Source organism: Corylus avellana, chromosome 11 (genome assembly GCF_965113065.1).
Source record: "Corylus avellana chromosome 11, dhCorAvel1.hap1.2, whole genome shotgun sequence".
Lineage (NCBI taxonomy): Eukaryota > Viridiplantae > Streptophyta > Magnoliopsida > Fagales > Betulaceae > Corylus > Corylus avellana.
In genome coordinates this window covers 16,092,014-16,114,953 of record NC_142500.1, presented here as the reverse complement: position 1 = coordinate 16,114,953, position 22,940 = coordinate 16,092,014, and the positions used below count along the sequence as shown (strand labels likewise).

The window sequence follows — 22,940 nt, the reverse complement described above, 5'->3', positions numbered from 1 at the left end:
ATAAATCTCTACTCGTTCCAATAATATTGTGCTGTTACAAATTTCATCTTGTCTACAGCCGTCAAAGGGGTGAAGAAAAATTCAATAACTGACAGACATATACTTGCATTTGCAAAGGAATATATACCACCATTTAAATTTCCCCCCCAAAAAAAAAAAAAATTAGAACTCTAGTATGATAGAAAGTTCATAAATAATCTCAAATTTTCACCTCCCAAAAAAAAAAATCTCAAATTAAGGCCTTCGATTATGGTAAAAATAATAATTTTTATAACATTGACGCCTTCAAAATTCTCTATACATGAAAATGAGAATTTATTCGCTCTAAACATGTAACATTTCTTTTGATGTGAAGAATATACTTTCCATGAAAGTTAATATTTAAGGCCTCCCAACATTAGAAACTCTCTGATGTACATAAATTTTTGGAATGTCCACCTCTTTACTTTCTTATTTTTACATTCGTGAAAGTTTATGTTAAACTTTCACTAAGGTGGCAATGTCAATTTTAATTAAATCGTCAATAAAACATAAAATGTCTTTGTCTCCGATGTGCACCGACGACAATCTAAATTAAATGCTAAAAAGAATTATGGAAAGTCTATAAAATTTATAAATTTGGATTTTGTTACATTTGGCTATCCTCTAGAGAGGGTGAAATATAACCTTACTCCTCAATCTATTGTACAATACGATCATATAATAGTTTGTTTGTTTGTGTTTTTTTTTTTTATTGGGCCTGACGAGAGATCCACTTCAAAAGGAAGCACCCGCTAGTTGCTGCTGAAGTGACTACATGTGACGTTGAGTTTTCTCTTCCTAATTGGTCGTCTGCAATTCAAGCTTTAAAAAAAAAATTGCAGAAAAATTGAGTGAAACACTTTACCCGAGCAGACTGATCCCCAAGGGGATCCGGGCCCAAAATGATCAGAAAAGCTTGGCAAATTGTACCTACTCCATATAAAAGTTTGTGTCACGAAATTGTACCTACTCCACATATCTTGGCAAATTGTACCTACTCCACACAAAAGGTTTGTGTCACGAAATTATTATTTGGTTTGACTAAATTAAAGATTCCTAGTTAATCCTTCAATTTAAATGCTTTTAAAGACAAATCCTATAGAGTTGCTCCTCGTGGACCACTTAAGTCAGTGTGGAATCCACTTGCATCCTTTGTTAGTTAATTAATATTTGCATGCAAATCATGCACTAATGCCGGATTCATAGGGGAACTCGCACCTGCAAAGTAGATCCTGTGCACCGTACTTAGGGGCCAAACTATTCTTGGGCTTGTAGGGTTCCAAAAAAAAAAAATTAATTAAATATCTTTAAAAATTAATTTTTGTCCTCCAAAACTAAATATTATAGTTCCGCTCTTGATCGTACCTTCAAATATTTCTCTACACGGAACATGGTACTTCATTGGTTATTCACTAGATGGATGTGACTTCAAGAAACAATTTGCACTTAGTGAATTTCAAATCTCTGATCTTATGGATGAATAATAGGTGCCACTTAGCCAACCCCTTAGGGTTGATTGTTCAGTCTTTTACGTAGCAATTATTCTATAATTCATTCACTATGTAATCTCTTCACTCCCAGCAGCATGCATTAACAACTAGTAAGATTATAACCCGGGGCACTCTTTTGCTGGTTCAAAAAATGTCAATGATCATTTAGACTAAAAGTTGCTATTCTAAAGAAGGTTTTCTTCCCATGGAAGTAGGTATTACACTCGAAAAAATAATTTGAATTTGAATTTGAATTGTTTATTTAAATGAACGGTCTAAATTAAGATAGCACGTAAGAAAGAGAACACCTTATTCTCTCTCTTTTATGTGTTGTCACATTTTAGGCCGTTCATTTTACATCTGTTGTAAAATCAACCATCGATTTAGATTTAACAAGAGAATCTTTTAACCTAACAACAACGTTTTAATGGGATTTTAAGAGATGAAGGAAATATTTGCAAAAGGTAGACTTGAGGTCTTTTGTGAGGGTAATTTGGGTCTTAAATTGGGAAAGTGCTTGTGTTGTTTACTTTTTGTTGCGGAGAAATAAATGATCAGATAAAAGAGTGTTTTGGTGGGAGGAAATGCAGAGAAAAATCATCGTTTGGAATGCATAATTTTAAAGGTTAAATTGCAATTTTAAAGGTTAAACTGTGATTTTACTACATACTTAATTGCATTTTTAAAAATCACATTTTAAATTTACTATTTTTAAATCGCAAACTCAAACGGACCATAAATATGATTACAATAGGATGTTATTCAAAAGCTTATTGCAAAGGAAAATACATATTATTCATAGTTATATTTTAGTATTACAACCAAATTAATGAATAGATTGATGTAACTATTATTATTATTATTTATTTTGATTCAAGATATAACTATTATATTCCAATTTCTTTTATTTCTAATAATAACTATTATTTTTTAAATGAAAGAGTCATTACGCACCAAACTTGCCTTAACGTAAATGAATAAGTTATTAAGAGAGTTTAGATCCAGAGTTCACTTACTATAAGCGCAAATCCCATTCATGCATGGACAAGCACTACACCATTGTCATGCGTCATTCTTCATGCATCATGCGTCCATCTGTAGTTTTTCTTTCATTTTCTATAAAGCTTGGGTATTATTTTTCATTTTCTCACTACTTTATCTGGACGTGCATGGCCTTGGCCGGCCAGGGCCGGTTTCATACAATTTTGAAACTTAAAAAGCGAATAAAGAAAAAGAATGCAACTTTGGAGAAGGTAGGAGTGTCATAGTGTAGAGTTTATAAGCGATTTTTTTTTTTTTTTGGGTTAAATTCAACCTATGGTTTTTGTTTTTGTTTTCTATTTAATCCCACCACGTTGTTCTAATAGCATTGTAATATGTATTATATTTAAATTAGTATTACACTTTTGGAATCTGTTAAGATGAAATCTGACTGTAAGAAATAAATTAGTTTTTTTAACATATATCATAGATTTTTGAGTCTATTTTGATACTATAAAGAGCCAATTACGTACAAATTAAATAAACTATACAAACTAATTTTACATTTTTTTTTTCTTCTAAAAATACCCTACAACTCCTTCACATTATCGACCCAAAAGCAAATCTCAGAAAAATTTGAGATTTCTAATTGCAGGGGATCAAACCCAGGATGATCCTGAAAAGCTTTGAAAAGCTTTGTAACGTTGACGTACTTTTGGGTGTACCCACTCCCTAGTCAATATTCTTCATTTCGATGCTTTCCCAGATAGATCCCACCTTAAAATTTAAATAAAGCTCAGAAAAAACCAAAAAAAAAAAAAAAGTTTCCACTTATGATAGAGTTGACCATAGACCATGGTGCAACGACTTTGAACGCATTAATATTGCCCTCCACGTATAATATTGCCAACGAGATTTTGACAAAACCCCCATTTCCTCGATGTTTCTTTAGTTAACTAATATCTTTGACTGTGGAATGAAGTGCTGAATGTCAAAGTCAGTGCTACGTATGTTTGGAAAACAAAGTCATATGTTGTCTAATCCTTGTGTTGCATCTAATCATGCATGCTTAATTAACTAGAACCAAAATCCAAATTCGGTTATCTCAAGGATCCATGATGTCTAAATGGATTAGGTATATTGGGGGCATAAAACTTAATATTTCTACTCAGAGACTTAACCGTCCAACTATTTCTATAATTGATTATCTACGTAATACGTGCAGTCCCAGCAATAACAAATATTGGTAAGATTGTAACCAGGGGTGTTAACAACCGGTCAGATTGTAACCCGGCCAGTCTTTTTCTGGTTCAAAAAAGCTAATTAACTATTATCTAAAATAACTAATTAGATTGGTAAAAAACTCCCTACATTGGATTAGCAATAAAAAAAAAAAAAAAAATAGTAATACTAGGTACCATCTTTTTATCATACTAAAATCCTCTTAAAGATGATATGGCTTTTGAAATCACTATTAAATTTTAGATGAATCATACTTGAATTTTGATCGAATGGTGATTTTGGAAGCCACATCAACTTTAGAAGGATAAAAAGATGCTACCTAACATTACTAAAAAAAAAAAAATGCAAAATGAATAGTTGATTAGATTAGCAAAAAAAAAAAAAGCTACATGTAGCAGTACTTTTCAACGAAACCATTTTATTTTTTTATTGTTTCTCTCACCTATTTTCTCTTTTTCTCACTTTTCAATGGATCATTATTAGAATATTCTTTCACAATTTTTAATAAAAATATATTTAAATGATATAAATAAAAATATAGCTAATCGGATGTAAGAGGGCTTTAAAAATTCATTAGCTAAATTAGATAAAGTGAGTTTTGATGAGCTATTTTACATAAAAATTTGATTCCTCCACCGGAAATCCCAACTAAAAGTTGCTATTATAAAGGTTTTTTGTTTTTTGTGTTCTTGTTTTGTTCATTGAAATAAGGCATCAAACCCATAACAATAATTTTAATTTGAATTGTTGATTTTAAGTAGACTGTTCAAATTACGATAGAACATGGGAAAGAGAATGAGTGGTTACTTGCACGTCAAGGAGTGACAAGCCACCCCTTTGGCCAATCCTTGCGGTCTTAATCAGGAATAGATCGAGCGACAACTTCTTATGATGAGAATGGGTCAATATATATATTGAGAGAAATTGCTTTCCAGCTTTCATTGATATAAAAATAACATCTAGAGCGCTAAGACTCTAAATTAAAGATACTGCTCTACAGAAACACATTCAAAAATACACTGAAGTGTTTCCACCATCCAAACAACATCTGTAATACTCATGAGAGCTGCTTTAGACAAACTATAGGCCGCAAAATTATCTTCCCTCATCACATGGCCGATCATCCAGCTTCTTCGGGTATTACGCACACCACTTGCCCCTAGGTACACCAGGGTAAAGTAGGATCCTTTATGGCCTTGACAACTGGTAAACAATCCCCTTCAAGTATTATGTTTTGAAAACCCAGGTCCCTACTAAATTCAGCTGCCAAAAAAAAAAAAAAAAGAACCGTTAAAAAAATCTTTGCCCCGATATTCATGTTTCTCTTTTTAACTTCTATTTCTGTATGTTCCAATAAAGTTCGTTTATGTGGGCTGTCAAATTGAGGCAGCAAAGCGTTGTCCAACGCGTGGCTGCCTCTAATAAATAAAAACGGAAATGAAAAATTCTATTATTATTATTTTTTATTTTTTATTTTTTCTATTAGCTAAATTTCCATGAGCTAATATTTGGTTCTAATGTCTCAAAATTCGTTTTTGGATTCAAAATTAAAATCTAGGGCAAAACAAAAATTTAGGGATAGAAGGTTAACCCTTCAGATATGGTATTACCTTAAAGGGATTCGGTCATCCATAATCCCCCTTGTAACCTCTTTTCTCTTCAATTAAAAATAAAAAATAAAAAAATGGCAGACGCTTGGCTGAGTCAGTTTGGCAGCTGTAAATCTCTACCCGTTCCAATAATGTTCCGCTGTTACAAATTTCATCTTGTCTACAGCCGTCAAAGGGGTGAAGAAAAATTCAATAACTGACAGACATATACTTGCATTTGCATTTGCAAAGGAATATATACCACCATTTAAATTTCCCAAAAAAAAATTAAAATTCTAGTATGATAGAAAGTTCATAAATAATCTCAAGTTTTCACACACCCCCACCCCCCCCCCCCCCAAAAAAAAAAATCTCAAATTAAGGCCTTCGATTATGGTAAAAATAACAATTTTTATAACATTGAGGCCTTAAAAATTCTCTATACATAAAAAATGAGAATTTATTCGCTCTAAACATGTAACATTTCTTTTGATGTGAAGAATATACTTTCCATGAAAGTTAATATTTAAGGCCTCCCAACATTAGAAACTCTCTAATGTCTATAAATTTTTGGAATGTTTACTTGTTTACTTTCTTATTTTTACATTCATGAAAGTCCAACGTGCTTAACTTTCTCTAAGGTGGCAATGTCAATTTTAGTTAAATTGTCAGTAAAACATAAAACGTCTTTGTCTCCAATGTGCACCGATGACAATCTAAATTAAATGCTAAAAAGAATTATGGAAAGTCTATAAAGTTTATAAATTTGGATTTTGTTACATTTGGCTATCCTCTAGAAAGGGTGAAGTATAACCTTACTCCTCAATCTATTGCACAATACGATCATATAATAGTTTTTTTTTTTTTTTCTTGGGCTTGACGAGAGATCCACTTCAAAAGGAAGCAGTGGCAGAGCCAGACAATTCATATTGGGGGTGCCGTTAAAAATTTTTTTCGTCCTAAAATTTTTTTCCATCCTAAAAATTTGATAATTTACATAATATATGCATCACAAAAAAATATCTATAAAAGTTTATAAATATGTGCTCAAATTGATATATTAGAAATGTAACATGTCGACACTATATATATCAAAAAAAAATAAAAATATCTAGAACTGCACTTTATAGTATCTTAGAAATACATAATCATTAAGTACCGAATCTAAATTGAAGCCTTCAACAAGTTAAATTAATCAATTCATAAACCTAAAGTTTAATTTATTCATGAACCTAAAATTTTCAGGTTAAATCACGACCTTATAAGAGACAATAAAAGTTTATAAACATTAAACAACAACATAAACAATCATATGAATATTAAAGTTTAACATACATATATATATGTATTAGATAAGGAATTTTTTTTGGCTTACCATACATATGTAATAAGTTTAAGGAATTTTTTTTTTTTTTCTTTTTTTGGGAAAATTTTTTTTTAAAATCTTCGTGCACCCCCAAGGGCATATGTGGCTCCGCCACCGAAAGGAAGCACCCGCTAGCTGCTCCTGAAGTGACTACATGTGACGTTGAGTTTTCTCTTCCTAATTGGTCGTCTGCAATTCAAGCTTTAAAAAAAAAAAATTACAGAAAAATTGAGTGAAACACTTTACCCGAGCAGAGTGATCCCCCAAGGGGATCCGGGCCCAAAATGATCCGAAAAGCTTGGCAAATTGTACCTACTCCACATAAAAGGTTTGTGTCACGAAATTATTATTTGGTTTGACTAAATTAAAGATTCCTAGTCAATCCGTCAATTTAAATGCGTTTAAAGACAAATCCTATAGAGTTGCTCCTCGTGGACCACTTAAGTCAGTGTGGAATCCACTTGCATCCTTTGTTAGCTAATTAATATTTGCATGCAAATCATGTACTAATGCCGGATTCATAGGGAAACTCGCACCTGCAAAGTAGATTCTGCGCACCGTATTTAGGGGCCAAACTATTCTTCGGCTTGAGGGGTTCCAAAAAAAAAATTAATTAAATATCTTTAAAAATTAATTTTTGTCCTCCAAAACTAAATATTATAGTTCCGCTCCTGACCGTACCTTCAAAAATTTCTCTACACGGAACATGGTACTTCATTGGTTATTCACTAGATGAGTGTGACTTCAAGAAACAATTTGCACTTAGTGTCTCAGATCTTATTAATGAATAATAGGTGCCACTTAGCCCCTTGGGGTTGATTGTTCAGTCTTTTACGTAGCAATTAATCTATAATTCATTCACTGTGTAATCTCTTCACTCTCAGCAGCATGCATTAACAAACCCTAAACATGCATTAACAACTAGTAAGATTATAACTCGGGGAAGTCTTTTGCTGGTTCAAAAAAGTCAATGATCATTTAGACTAAAAGTTGCTATTCTAAAGAAGGTTTTCTTCCCATGGAAATAGGTATTACACTCGAAAAAATAATTTGAATTGTTTATTTAAATGAACGTTCTAAATTAAGATAGCGCGTAAGAAAGAGAACACCTTATTCTCTCTCTTTTATGTATTGTCACATTTTAGGCCGTTCATTTTACATCTATTGTAAAACAAACCATCGATTTAGATTTAACAAGAGAATCTTTTAACCTAACAACAACGTTTTAATGGGATTTTAAGAGATGAAGGAAATATTTGCAAAAGGTAGACTTGAGGTCTTTTGTGAGGGTAATTTGGGTCTTAAATTGGGAAAGTGCTTGTGTTGTTTGCTTTTTGTTGCAGAGAAAGAAATGATCAGGTAAAAGAGTGTTTTGGTGGGAGGAAATGCAGAGAAAAATCATAGTTTGGAATGAATAATTTTAAAGGTTAAATTGTAATTTTAAAGAATAAATTGTGATTTTACTAAATACTTAATTGCATTTTTAAAAATCACATTTTAAATTTACTATTTTTAAATCGCAAACTCAAACGGATCATAAATATGATTACAATAGGATGTTATTCAAAATTAAGCTTATTGCAAAGGAAAATACATATTATTCATAGTTATATTTTAGTATTACAACCAAATTAATGAATAGATCGATGTAACTATTATTATTATTTTTTATTTTGATTCAAGATATAATTATTATATTCCAATTTCTTTTATTTCTAATAATAACTATTATTTTTTAAATGAAAGAGTCATTACGCACCAAACTTGCCTTAACGTAAATGAATAAGTTATTAAGAGAGTTTAGATCCAGAGTTCACTTACTATAAGCGCAAATCCCATTCATGCATGGACAAGCACTACACCATTGTCATGCGTCATTCTTCATGCATCATGCGTCCATCTGTAGTTTTTCTTTCATTTTCTATAAAGCTTGGGTATTATTTTTCATTTTCTCACTACTTTTTCTGGACGTGCATGGCCTTGGCCGGCCAGGGCCGGTTTCATACAATTTTGAAACTTAAAAAGCGAATAAAGAAAAAGAATGCAACTTTGGAGAAGGTAGGAGTGTTATAGTGTAGAGTTTATAAACGATTTTTTATTTTTGTTTTTGGTTAAATTCAACCTATGGTTTTGGTTTTTGTTTTCTATTTAATCCCACCACGTTGTTCTAATAGCATTGCAATATGTATCATATTTAAATGAGTATTACACTTTTGAAATCTGTTAAAATGAAATCTGACTGTAAGAAATAAATTATTTTTTTAACATATATCATAGATTTTTGAGTCTATTTTAATACTATAAAGAGCTAATTACGTACAAATTAAATAAACTACACAAACTAATTTAACATTTTTTTTCTTCTAAAAATCCCCTACAACTCCTTCACATTATCGACCCAAAAGCAAATCTCAGAAAATTTTGAGATTTCTAATTGCAGGGGATTCTGATCAAGGACGGAGCCAAGAAATTTTATGGGAGAGGGCCAACCAAAATTTTTTTTTTTCGGTTCTTTAGAAAATTTTTATTAAAAAAAATTATTTTGGTTGTTTTTTTAAGAACTAAAGACTATCGTAAGGGCCAAAAAATGGACATTTGAAAGTAAGGACCAAAAATTAAAAAAAAAAATTAAAAAAACCTTAATGGGTATGACCCAAAAAAATTAAAAATATGACCAAAAGTTTTTATTGGATATGGCCAAATAATCTAAAAATAGGGCTATTTTTTTAAAAAAAAAAAAATTCAAAAGAGGGTCCAAATGACTAAATTTAAAATTTTACTTTATTATTATTTTTTTTACTTATTATTTTTTTTTCCCTTATTTTAAGGGGGACCATGGCCTATTCCGGTCCCCCCTCAGCTCCCTCCGTCTCTGATTCCGACCCTGGATGATCCTGAAAAGCTTTGTAACGTTGACTAACTATTGGCTGTACCCACTTCATTTCTATGCTTTCCCAGAAAGATCCCACCTTAAAATTTAAATGAAGCTCTCAGAAAAAAACCAAAAAAAAAAAAAAAAAATCCACTTATGATAGAGTTGACCATAGACCATGGTGCAACGACTTTGAATGCATTAATATTGCCAACGAGATTTTGACAGAGCCTCCATTTCCTCGATGTTTCTTTAGTTAACTAATACCTTTGACTGTGGAATGAAGTGCTGAATGTCAAAGTCAGTGCTACATATGTTTGGAAAACAAAGTCATATGTTGTCTAATCCTTGCATTGCATGATTAGCAACAATAATGCATATATGCTTAATTAACTAGAACCCAAATCCAAATTCGGTTATCTCAAGGATCCATGATGTCTAAATGGATTAGGTACATTGAGGGCATAAAACCTAATTATTCTATTCAGAGACTTAACCGTCCAACTATTTCTATAATTGATTATCTACGTAATCCGTGCAGTCCCAGCAATAACGAATATTGGTAAGATTGTAACCAGGGGTGTTAACAACTGGTCAGATTGTAACCTGGCCAGTTTTTTCCTGGTTCAAAAAAGCTAATTAACTATTATTTAAAATGGCTAATCAGATTTGGAAAAAACTCCCTATATTAGATTAACAAAATAAAATAGTAATGCTAGATACCATCTTTTTGTCCTACTAAAATTCTCCTAAAGCTGATGTGGCTTTTAAAATTACCATTAAATTTTAGATTAATCATACTTAAATTTTGATCCAATGGTGATTTTGAAAACCACATCAGCTTTAGGAGGATTTTAGGAAGATAAAAAGATAGTACCTAACATTAATTACTAAAAAAAAAAAATGCAAAATGAATATTTGATTAGATTAGCCAAAAAAAAAAAAAAAAAAAAGCTACATGTAGCAGCACTTTTCAATGAAACCATTTTTTTTTAATTATTTCTCTCACCTATTTTCTCTTTTTTCTCAAAACTTTTCATACTTTTCAAGTGATCATTATGAGAGTATTATTTCACAATTTTTAATAAAAATATATTAAAAATATATTGAAATGATATAAATAAAAATATAGCTAATCAGATGTAGGAAGCCTTTAAAAATTCATTAGCTAAACTAGATAAAGTGAGTTTTGATAAGCTATTTTACATAAAAATTTGACTCCTCCAATAGGAATGCTGACTCAAAGTTGCTATTATAAAGGTTTTTTGTTTTTTGTTTTGTTTTTTGTGTTTTTGTTTTGTTCATTGAAATAAGGCATCAAACCCATAACAATAATTTTAATTTGAATTGTTCATTTTAAGTAGACTATTCAAATTACAATAGAACATGGGAAAGAGAATGAGTGGTTACTTGCACGTCAAGGAGTGACAAGCCACCCCTTTGGCCGCTCCTTGCGGTCTTAATCAGGAATTAATAGAGCGACAACTTCTTATGAGAAGGGGTCAATACGACAATTTTTTTTTTGTTTTCTTGTTTAGAGAAATTGCTTTCCAGCTTTCATTGATATAAAAATAACATCTAGAATGCTAAGACTCTAAATTAAAGAGCAGACTGTTCTAAAGAAACACATTCAAAAATACATTGAGGTATTTCCTCTATCCAAACAAGATACTCATGAGAGCTGCCTTAACCAAACCATGGGCCGCAAAATTAGCTTCCCTTCTCACATGGCTGATCATCCAGCTTCTCTGGGTATTAAGCACAATTTTTGTATCACCCACCACTTGCCCATAGGTACACCGGGGTAAAGTAGGATCCTTTATGGCCTTGACAACCGGTAAACAATCCCCTTCAAGTATTATGATCTGAAAACCCAGGTCCCTACTAAATTCAACTGCAAAAAGAGAACCCATAGCCTCCGCCGTCCTTGTTTTCTGTCAATATGACAATATTGAATATTCAGTGTTAACAAAAAAAAAAAAAAAAAAAGGTAAACAAAAGAAAAGAGGCGAAATAATTATTCTCAGGGTTAAATTAACTTTATCTCCTCAAAGTTTGAACTCATTTTTAATTTGACCTCCAATGTTTCAATTTTTACAATGCACCCTACTAACGTTAAAAAAAATTTCAATGTAGCCCATCCGTTAATTATTTCCGTTTTTTCTAATGAAAATAATAGAAAATATTAAATTGTCCCTACAATTTTATTTTTTATTTTTTTAAAAAACCTTTGTCCATGGGGTGGCTTGGCCACCACCATTTGGGCGGATCCATCCCATGGCCCATGGGGGGTGGCCGACCACCCCCAAGGGGCCAAATGGGGTGGTTTCGACCACCCCCAAATGGCCAAAGAGGAGGCTATGGCCACCTTCTTCTTTTTTTTTTTTTTTTTATTTATTTTTATTTATTTTGGTTTAACTTGAGAGCATTTTTAGAATTTGTTAAAATACATGGGAACAATTTTAGAAATTTAAGACAAAAAAAAATACACGTGACCAATTTTCATTCAAATTCGATGAAAATGGTTAACGGATGGACTACATTGAAAATTTTTAAAACTTTGATGGGCGCATTATAAAAATTGAAACATTGAAGGTCAAATTGAAAATGGGCTCAAACTTTGGCGGGGGTAACGTGTAATTTTTCTATATTCTTAATATAATTCAGTTTTTCAATTCAAACATCTATCAAAATAGAACTCGACATTCATTTAGATCTCAGAAATTGTTTATAATGAATATGTCCCAAATTTCGTAGTAATTTCTCTTTCAATGTACAACATCAAAAAATTAGTAAAAAACTCATTTTCGATTTTGTTACGAAACCTAGTTTTGACAATTTCATGGCTGAAAATGCTTGTTATGTAGTTGCGAACTTGCGGTGAAAAATGAAAAATAAGCACAAGTATAACAACTTGAAAAACAAGTTACTAGGCAATTGATTTTCTGGTTCTAATCAACCATTAGCATAATTCAGAAATATTTGATAATCTCCAAAAGTTTCAATATTGAACTACATTATTTTTAGAATAGTGAAGTTCTATTTTTAATTGCTCATTTTCAAAAGAGAAATACTATGAGTCAATATTTTTTTTTTCCATATTTGATCAATCTCATTTTACAAATTAATCATTAGATTTGTAAACTTATGTAGATCCTACATAAGTCAATAGTGAATTTATTGAATTCGTAAGAAAATATGAGTCAAATATAAATAACTTATTGACTCTTAACATTTTTCTTTTCAAAATTAGTAACCAACAAACAAATATTATTAATTTTAAAAGATTCACGCCCAACTCAAGAATTAAGCTCAGTAGTCAGTGAGCCTTCAAATAAAAATTTTTTTAAAAAAATCTATATATGGTGGATATACGAAAAATCAAAAGTGAATATACTATGAATTGGTGATGTGACTTTCCCATTCAACTTATTGACTCTTAACATTTTTCTTTTCAAAATTAGTAACCAACAAACAAATATTATTAATTTTAAAAGATTCACGCCCAACTCAAGAATTAAGCTCAGTAGTCAGTGAGCCTTCAAATAAAAAATTTTTTAAAAAAATCTATATATGGTGGATATACGAAAAATCAAAAGTGAATATACTATGAATTGGTGATGTGACTTTCCCATTCTCTTCTCTCTCTCTCCCCCCCCCCCCCCCCCAAAATAATAAATAAAAATTATGGGCTAATAATTAGTATGATGCAATAACAAATAAAACAATTGAAAATAATATTCTTTCTGTTTCCAATATAACAAAATCAGTGATCATATTAATATTTATTTGTTTTTTTTTTGTTGAAAATATTTATTTACTTTTGAAACGAGTATTGAATATGGAAAACAAATGTTGTACTAATGTTGTAATGGATAATGTACCTAGTGAGTAGTGACTCTGATGTTGTACTAATGTTGTTACTGTTAGTGACTCAAAAAAAAAAAAAAGAAAAGAAAAGAAAAAGAAAAGAAAATAGGATAGGAAAGTAAAAATATGAGAGAGAAGAGAGACAAGCTCATATATCATTAACATTTTCACCGTTAAATTTTGACATTGAGGTAGTAAAAATAACACTACTCTATATTAATTACAAGTTAATTAATTTAGAGGGGTTAAAATTTCAAGTTGGTCTACTTTTAATTTCAGTAGATGTACAAATTCCAAAGCACATCAATTAATCAAATGGGCCCGCTCCCATTCCACCCCCCTTCTAGCCAGTTGCATTGATAGGAAAAAAACAGAAGTCTCAAGAGCACATGTTAATATGAATATTAATTTTTCAAATATTAATAATCGGCCTCTTTTAGGCTGTATGTGTTTTAACATATTTTTTGAAAAAATAAAAAAAAATAATCGGATTGTGTCCTTAAACACTCCGCCGCAATAGTTAACTAAATCCCGCGATTATATATTAAATTAGAAGCTCACGCTTTCCGCGTCAGAGAGTGAGATATTATATTGATAAAGACGAAAAGAGGCTGGAGAAATTTCGAAGATGTTTCCTTTCATTTAGAAAAAGGTAAACACGTGGTTTTAATAATTCCGCATGACTTTTTGACTTTTTCTTATTCTAGATGCCAAATCGTAAGGGAATAATTACAGGGAATCTACGAATTAAAAAAAAAACAAAAACAAACATTAAACGCCATTGTCAATAGTTTCAAAACTCATTAAAGTTATGTTGTAATTATATGTAAAATGACAAGTTGGTTCTTGTTATTGAAAAAGACACACATGGAATGAAAAAAAGTCAACGTAAACAAAATAGCATTCTCTATGGGAAACTCCCAAGTAGATTCCATAATCATTTCCGAATGCAAGCTTTGGTCAAGTCTATGTTTCAATAATGTCTGTAATGTTCTGCACATCGCATTTGACGGAGACTTGGACACTATATATATATATAAGGGAGAGAAACCTCCTTCAAAGATGTCTCCAATAAGCTAGGATTTCTCAAAATCCGTTTAAGATTATAAGTGAGACTTTTTTTTGAGCTCTCACTTGATTGACAGAAACAAGAAATGGTTGAAATATTGCAATACAGAAGAATTATGTTGAAGCAGCTGGCTTTGTGTCTTTTAACCTCTTTGATGTTTGTTCAAATTGCTGAGGCCAAAATTCGGTATTACAAATGGGATGTAAAGTATGAGTACAAGTCCCCCGATTGCTATACGAAGCTTGCTATCACTATCAATGGCGGAACTCCAGGACCCACAATCTTGGCTCAGCAAGGCGACACCGTCATTGTTGAGGTGAAGAACAGCCTTATGCTAGAGAACCTTGCAATCCATTGGCATGGGATCCGACAGGTAAATAGAGCTCAATTTCCATTTTCCTCCTTGAAACAGATTCATATCTATATATTCGATCTTGTATTATTCCATACTTTAACGCACTTTCTTTTGTTTGATTTGCTGCAGATTGGAACTCCTGGGATGGATGGAACAGAGGGGGTGACCCAATGTCCAATATTGCCTGGGGATACTTTCAAATACGAGTTTAAAGTTGATAGGGTAGGTGTTAGACAGTAGCCTAGAGCCCTTGCAATTGGCTCTGTTTTTCCATTTCTATTTGTTCATTTGAATGTTATAGTTTCTGTCTTTGTATCTCAATCTATGTTTTGATTATGGGCAGCCTGGAACTTACCTGTACCACGCTCACTATGGAATGCAAAGAGAAGCAGGTCTATATGGGTCAATCCGTGTATCACTTCCCGATGGAGAGACAGAACCGTTTGCATATGATTATGATCGAAGCATCATCCTCAACGATTGGTACCACAAAAGCACTTATGAACAAGCCACTGGATTGAACTCCCTTCCTTTTGTCTGGGTTGGGGAGCCTCAGGTAAAAAGCACTAAATTGAATAGTATTACTGATATATACATATATTTCTCTTGTTTTCTCTAATGGGTATTGCTTTTATCGATTTTCAGTCGCTTCTTATTCAAGGAAGAGGAAAATTCAACTGCTCTAGTGCACCCTCTGCACCGGGGGTTTGTAATGCATCAAATCCTGAATGCTCTCCTTATGTAATGATTGTAATCCCTGGAAAAACGTATCGACTGAGAGTCGCAAGCTTGACTGCTCTGTCAGCCCTCAGTTTTCAAATAGAGGTAACTTTGGCGACCACCATTGCCATACTTCCAAGTTTTCTACATTAAAAACATTAATGGTGCTTTTAGTGCGACATGCATGTAGTTTTGCAATCCATTAATGGTATGTTTGTGGTTTTCTTTTGAAGCAGGGTCATAATATGACTGTGGTTGAAGCGGATGGGCACTATGTGGAGCCATTTGTGGTGAAAAACCTGTTCATATACTCTGGAGAGACATACTCTGTTCTTATAAAAGCCGATCAAGACCCTTCAAGAAATTATTGGATGACAACAAACGTGGTTGGCCGACTTCCTAATACCACAGCAGGTTTAGCCATTCTCAATTACTATCCAAACCATCTAAGGCGATCTCCTCCAACAACTCCACCAGCCGGCCCCATTTGGAATGACACTGCACCCAGATTGGCTCAAAGTCAAGCCATTAAGGCTCGCCAAGGTTTCATATCCACCCCTCCCGCAACCTCAGACAGAACCATCGTGTTTCTCAACACACAGAATCTCGTCAATGGTTATACGCGCTGGGCGGTGAATAAAGTCTCTTTCACCCTCCCCCACACGCCTTACCTTGTTGCAGAAAAGTACCACCTACGCCATGTCTTCAATCAGTCCTCGCCGCCTAATGGGTACGACTTTAAAAACTATGACATTTACAGCGCTAACAAGACGAATGCCACTTTGAACGATGCCATTTATCGGCTACAATTCAACTCGACAGTGGATATTATACTGCAAAATGCAAACTCCATGACTAATAACACCAGCGAGACACATCCATGGCATCTCCACGGGCACGATTTTTGGGTCCTAGGCTACGGAACTGGCAAGTTTGACATATATAACGATCCAAGGAATTACAATTTGGTGAATCCAATAATGAAGAACACAGTGCCTGTTCATCGCTATGGTTGGACTGCTTTGAGGTTTAAGGCAGATAATCCGGGCGTGTGGCTTTTCCATTGCCATATAGAGTCTCACTTCCACATGGGTATGGGAGTTGTTTTTGAAGAAGGGATTGAGAAGGTGGGAAATTTGCCTTCTTCTATTATGGGCTGCGGTGAGTCCAAAGGATTGGGGAAGCCATAGATAATTAAGATAACCTTTTTAGTGAATCAAAGTACACTAGTTTCTTTAATTATTATTTTATTAATTGCCTTTTTTTATGCGAGGGTGATTGGGCAAACCCTTTTGTAAGGGGGGAAATGTTTTCATTTTTTGGTTTTTTTTTTTCTTGTAAATTTACATTGAAATTGTGAAGCCTACGTGTGGTTTCAAGTATTTGATATGAATTTGCACATCTCTTGTATGAAAATGAACAAGAGATGAGTAAATATTTCTCTTTCTAATAGAAGTTTTTTGGGCTTTGATTGAAAAAATGTATTGATGTGACATAAATGTGAAATGAATTTGAAATTTATTTTGTGAATGAAAAGTGAAGAAAGTTGTTTGTTAATGTAAAGAAATGACTTTGACTCTCTTTTTTGATGGAAATGAGAAATGAATGATCAACCAAGCCCCGGATTCTTAACTTCCTACCCTTTTTTTACTTATTCAATATTATAGTCAGCTCTTGCTTTTATTTTTCCTTTTTGTTTTTGAACTTAGACATTTACAGTTGCATTTTCTTCATCAAATATTAGTTATTCTCCAATTGTTTGTGTTGGAAATAAATTCCATCATGAGTCTTATTCAATCACATCTACGTGGAAGATAATCGAGTTGTTAGAGGAAAGTAAATCAGAATCCTATCCTTATGAAAACACTACACTCATATAACAATTAACGCAATATATATAGAGAAAGTATTCATTTGAGAATACTTTAGAAAATGTGGCATCAACAACTGTTATGATGATTTACACTAAAAGTTGCTCTTCTAAAAGTTTTCTTCAAAAAATGATAGGGTATTGGATGTGGTGCAATAGTTTTAATTTGGAATGTTCATCTAAAATGAACATTCTAGATTACAACAACACATAGGAGAGAGGGAATGGTGGCTTGCAAGTAAAGGGATGGCCGAACTAGCCCCGATGGGCAAAGGGGTGGGGCCAACAACCACTATTTGGTTTGCAAGCAATATGTTTCTCCATTCTCTCTCCACTCTTTCTCTATACACTAAAAAAAATATAACTTTTAGTTACGACAGTTTAGTAACGTGTCAATAGGGTTGACATGTTACTAAATGTTAGTAACGTGTGTGTAGTAACGTGTCTAGCATGTTAATAATTTGGGTGTTGTTAAATCTAGTTTAGTAACGTGTCAATTTTAACACGTTACTATTTAATGAATTACATTTTTTTTTCAAAAAAAAATTTCTCCATATATATATATGGCTCTTACAAACTAATTGGTATTTTTTTAAAAATATATATATGTACTTAAGATTAGGAAAACACCAGGCAACTCCGTATATATATATATATAGTCTAGAATATTATTACTAAAAATTACAATGTTATTTTTTAATAACAGTATAACATTGGGAGTAAGTGGATCGATCGCTAGCTAGTTCATAATTGTTATAGTAATTTGAATTGTTTAACTATCGTTACAATATGATAAATATATCAAATGAAAAGCTTTATATACTTCGGTAACATAAATAATTTATACTTGAGCAACAATTGGAACTCTTCCTACTTTAGTATATATTATTATGAAATATAACAAAATTATTATGAAAACTAAATAAATCATTTTAGTATATATTATGGAATTAGTAATATAATGTGAATAATATGGACAAAAAATTAGTAACGTGTCATTTTAACACGTTACCAATTTGTAACATTACCAATTCGTAACGTGTCAAACTGGCACATTACAAATTGGTAACTTGTCACACTGGTACATTACCAATTGCTAACATGTCATTTACAGGCGTTACCAAATTGATAACGTGGCAATTTGATACGTTACTAAAATAATTAGTAACGTGTCACAAATTGACATGTTACTAATTGGTAACGTGTCAAAAAGTAATGAACAGTGGACAGGTTACAAATTGGTCAATTTTTTGTACTGATATGTGCTATCACAATCTAGTTCATTCATTTTAAATGTACAATCCATATCGAAGCTGCGCAGGATCTCAATCCATTTTCTTCTAATAAGTAATAGCTTCTTTCTTTCTTTCTTTCTTTTTTTCTAGTCAAAGACTTCTTTCATTTATCTAGCAAGAAAAAACAACGATATTAAATTATCTAGAAGGAGGTTATATGGAAATCTTTATTACCATTCACCTTTTTTTTTTTTTTTTTTTTTTTTTTTTTAAGGTTTGTAATCTAACAAGTTATGAAGACATATAGTTAAAAGTAGGGGTACAATTAGCGGTTTTAGTTGAAAACCGCTAACCGTAACTATCTAGGCGGTTAACCGCATCCGGTAACCGTATCCTAGGCATAGAGAACAACGCACTGAGTAGAGAAGTCCAAACCTGCCAAGAGGTAGAGAAATCAAACAAAAACAAATAAATCTTGTATCAGTGTTATGTAAAATCGAACCCCTAATATCAGAGATTCATGAAAAAATACCTAAAAAAATACTTAGGATTGGATTTGGGGATTGTAGAACCTAACTTACATGCCTGGGTTTGATTCAAAGAAATGTTAGCTCCAGCGTCATGCTCTACTGCGTCGTGGAGTTAAGGTTTAATCTGTGAGATTAAACCTAAGGTTGAGGCTATGGCGGCTGAGAAGAAGAGAGGAAGAAGAGGTTATAGGGTTGAAGAGGTTGTAAGGGTTGAAGATTGTTTTCAACAGTTCAAGGCTTAAGCAAGCAATATAATACTTGGGATTTGTTTCCCTTGCCTTCTATATAAATACTCGTGTAAATAAGGACAGAAATTTCCTCCAAATTAGTCTGGAGGAAATATCTTTCAATCCATTTAAAGTAGTGCCAAGTGTCTATAAACATTTAAAATGTACATTAAATTTAGTCTAAGTTAGTAAACTGCTATTAATGACGTTAAAAATTTAATGTGCATTTTAAATGTGTATAGACACTTGGCACTATTTTAAATGGGTTGGAGGATATTTCTTCCAAATTGGTTTGGAAGAAATTTTTGTCCACTCCCATGGCCTAGGGGTAGCTCTCCAGCCACCTCATAGGCTATGGGTGTGACCAACGAGCCACCCCCATGGGCTAGGGGTGGTCGCCACAGATCCGGATCTAAGGTGGCTGGCAGCCACCCCCACATATGAATTAAAAAAAAAAAAATTAATTGTTTATAAAAAAAAATAAAAAAAAAATAAAAAAAAAAAGAATCGAGGAAATCCCTCCCCCACTTGGGGTGGCCGATAGCCACCCCTAGTCCTAGGGGTGGCGGCGCGGCCACTCCCATGGCCTGGGGGTGGCTGGCCGCCACCTAGATCCGAATTTGGGGTGGTTGGCCGCCACCCCCAGCCCATGGGAGTGGTCACGTGTAAACAATTAAACAATTAATTTATTTTAATTTTTTTTTTAATTCATATGTGATATAATCTGGTGTAATTAAGCTTTTTTGTTTTGTTTTTAAACTTAAGGTTGGCTTAGGTGTCATATTCTGATTGGTTGCACAAAACTCACATTTTGTGCAACCTCCCTATATAAGTTATTCTCTTATTTGTAAGACTCCTGAAAATTTTCAATCATATTTTCTTTGTCAAGAAACGTCATGGGGAGCACTTGTCACCTAGGCCAATTTCATGCCCTGGAATTTATTCCTCTTGGCTATAAAATACTCGTGTAAACAATAGAATTACTTCTACAATACCCAAAACGTGGTCGTTTTCGGCATTAAACAACCAAGTTTTGGGAAATAAAAATAAAAATAAAAAGATTAAAAGTAATAATATAAAATTCCTTAAATATTAAAATATTAATAATTAAAAAATAAAAATATTTAAAAACTAAAACTATTAAAAAAAAAAAAGAAAAAGGAAAAAAAAAAAAAAAAAAAAGTAAAGGGGTGGCTTTGCCAAAATGGGGTGGCTGGACCACCCCATTTTGGTCAAGGGTCCAGCCACCCCATGGACAATCTAAATCTTCCCATCTGCAGCAATTAATCAAACCCAATGAAAACAAGAACACTCACAAACCAAAATCAACAAACCCACATAAAAATCTAACAAAAGAAAAAAAAAAAAAAATCAATGCTCACAAAGAAGATCTCAAAAACTAGGGGAATTTGGCCACCCCATTTTGGCAAAGGGTCCAGGCACCCCATGGACAATCTAAATCTTCCCATCTGCAGCAATTAATCAAACCCAATGAAAACAAGAACACTCACAAACCAAAATCAACAAACCCACATAAAAATCTAACAAAAGAAAAAAAAAAAAAAATCAATGCTCACAAAGAAGATCTCAAAAACTAGGGGAATTTGAAGCTTTTACTTGGAATTACGTATGACATCATTTTGTGGGTGATTCAACTAATTTTTTTGTGGGTGCTAGGTAGAAACCGTAGAAGAAGGAGAAGGAAGAAAGAGAAGAAAGAAATTGAAGAAAGAAAAGAGTGAGCGGCGAACTGGGTAGGGTTTCAGACAAATGGGTATTTAAGTTTAGGGTTAAGGAAATCTGGAGGGAGGTAGAGCAGGATCGTCATAAACCCAAAATACAAGAAAAAAGAAAAAAGAGTTAAAATCAGTCTTCCAAAGAGTAGCATCTCAACAACATGAACGATAAGAAGGATGGCTCGTGTGGGTGTGTGTGGCTCTCGTAAAGAGTGGCAGTGAGAAAGAGAAAGAAAAACCTGTCCGTGTGGTTGGCTCGGCGTCACTGGCTCTCGGCAGTGGGCGGCTGTCGATGGACCACGTCTATTTTGGCCTTTTGGAGGTGGCCGGACCACCCCTTGGCCATGGGGTGGTTCCCCCCAAATCGTCCATGGAGCCACCCCTTTAATTTTTCTTTTTCTTTTTCTTTAATTTTTTTTAATAGTTTTAGTTTTTTAATATTTTTATTTTTCAATTATTAATATTTTAATATTTAATAAATTTTATATTATTATTTTTAATCTTTTAATATTTTTATTGGGTAAAGTCCACTTAACCCTCTCAAACTACCACATCAATGATAATCTACCCCACAACCTATCAATTGCGATAATTTACCTCACAAACTACCAAAACAATGACAATGTATCCCCATTTTTTTAAATGACGAAATTACCCTTACTAAAATAAAAACTAAAATACAAAAATTTAAATTTTCTTCAAATTTTAAGGGTATTTTTGTCATATTGAAAATTTTATAGAGGTAATTTCGTCATTTTGCTAGCATTTGGGGATACATTGTTATTGTTTTGGTAGTTTAGAGGGTAAATTGTCGTAATTGATAATTTGAGGGGTAGATTGTCATTAGGGTGGTAATTTGAGGAGACGAAGTGGACTTTACTCATTTTTATTTTTATTTTTATTTTTTATTTCTCAAAACGTGGTCATTTAATGCCCAAAATGACCACGTTTTGGGCTACCGCACCTAAGCCTTGCCCCTATTAAATTAGCATTATTTCAAAAGCTTTAAGTATTTAACACAACTTGTAACTAAAATATTCTATGCGAATAGGCGGTTTAGGGTTAGAAACTAGAAAGAGATGAATATATAGAAAGTTAAAACTACGTCGTTTTTTACTTCTATATTATTTTAAAAAAAGGGTTAGTGGTTTTAAAAAATCGTTTAACCACAAACCGCCTAGCGGTTAGCGGTTAGTGCAGTTTGCGGTTAAAATGCGATTAATAAAAATCGTATTTTTGCCCCTATATATACATATATTCTATAAGAGTTCTTGATTTCTTAGCCTTCTCTCATTTTCCGCAAATCTTGAATCAAAAGCTTCCGAGCAGACTTCTATGGCTTCCGAGAAGACTTACTGTTCTTACTGCTTGAAGCCATTTTCAACTATGGATGGCCTTGCAAGTCACAATAAAGCCACACATAGTACTCATCGGATACCCTGTTCACAGATTGAGTGTGGAAATTACTTCGTAGATGAAAATTCAATGTTGCAACATTACAATTCGTCCCACTCAAGGTACTATTTATTTTGAATTTTGAAATTGAGTTTCTTTATATCTTTCTTTTGATAAGCAAGAAAAAAAATAAATATAGAAAGAAAACATTTTCATGATTTCTTGGTAAAATAATGCTAAATTATTTTTTATTTAGACGAGTGAGGCATCGTAAACCTAAAAAGATTCCTAGCTCCAGAAAACCAGAAGAAGAATTGAGAAGGAAGAAGTACATAAAGATGAAGCCAATGTATTGCATACCTTTTCTTGTAA

The 22,940-nt window shown here is 32.8% G+C and overlaps 1 protein-coding gene across 1 annotated transcript; it reads left to right on the top strand.

Moving 5' to 3' along the window:
* The first annotated feature begins 14,513 nt into the window (after window positions 1–14,513).
* Window positions 14,514–17,000, top strand: LOC132166252 (L-ascorbate oxidase). Its single transcript, XM_059577038.2, has 5 exons — window positions 14,514–14,873; window positions 14,985–15,077; window positions 15,199–15,411; window positions 15,501–15,680; window positions 15,812–17,000. The coding sequence occupies exons 1-5, from the start codon at window positions 14,586–14,588 to the stop codon at window positions 16,763–16,765; spliced, it is 1,728 nt and encodes a 575-aa protein (XP_059433021.1). The 5' UTR covers window positions 14,514–14,585; the 3' UTR covers window positions 16,766–17,000.
* The last annotated feature ends 5,940 nt before the right edge of the window (window positions 17,001–22,940 follow it).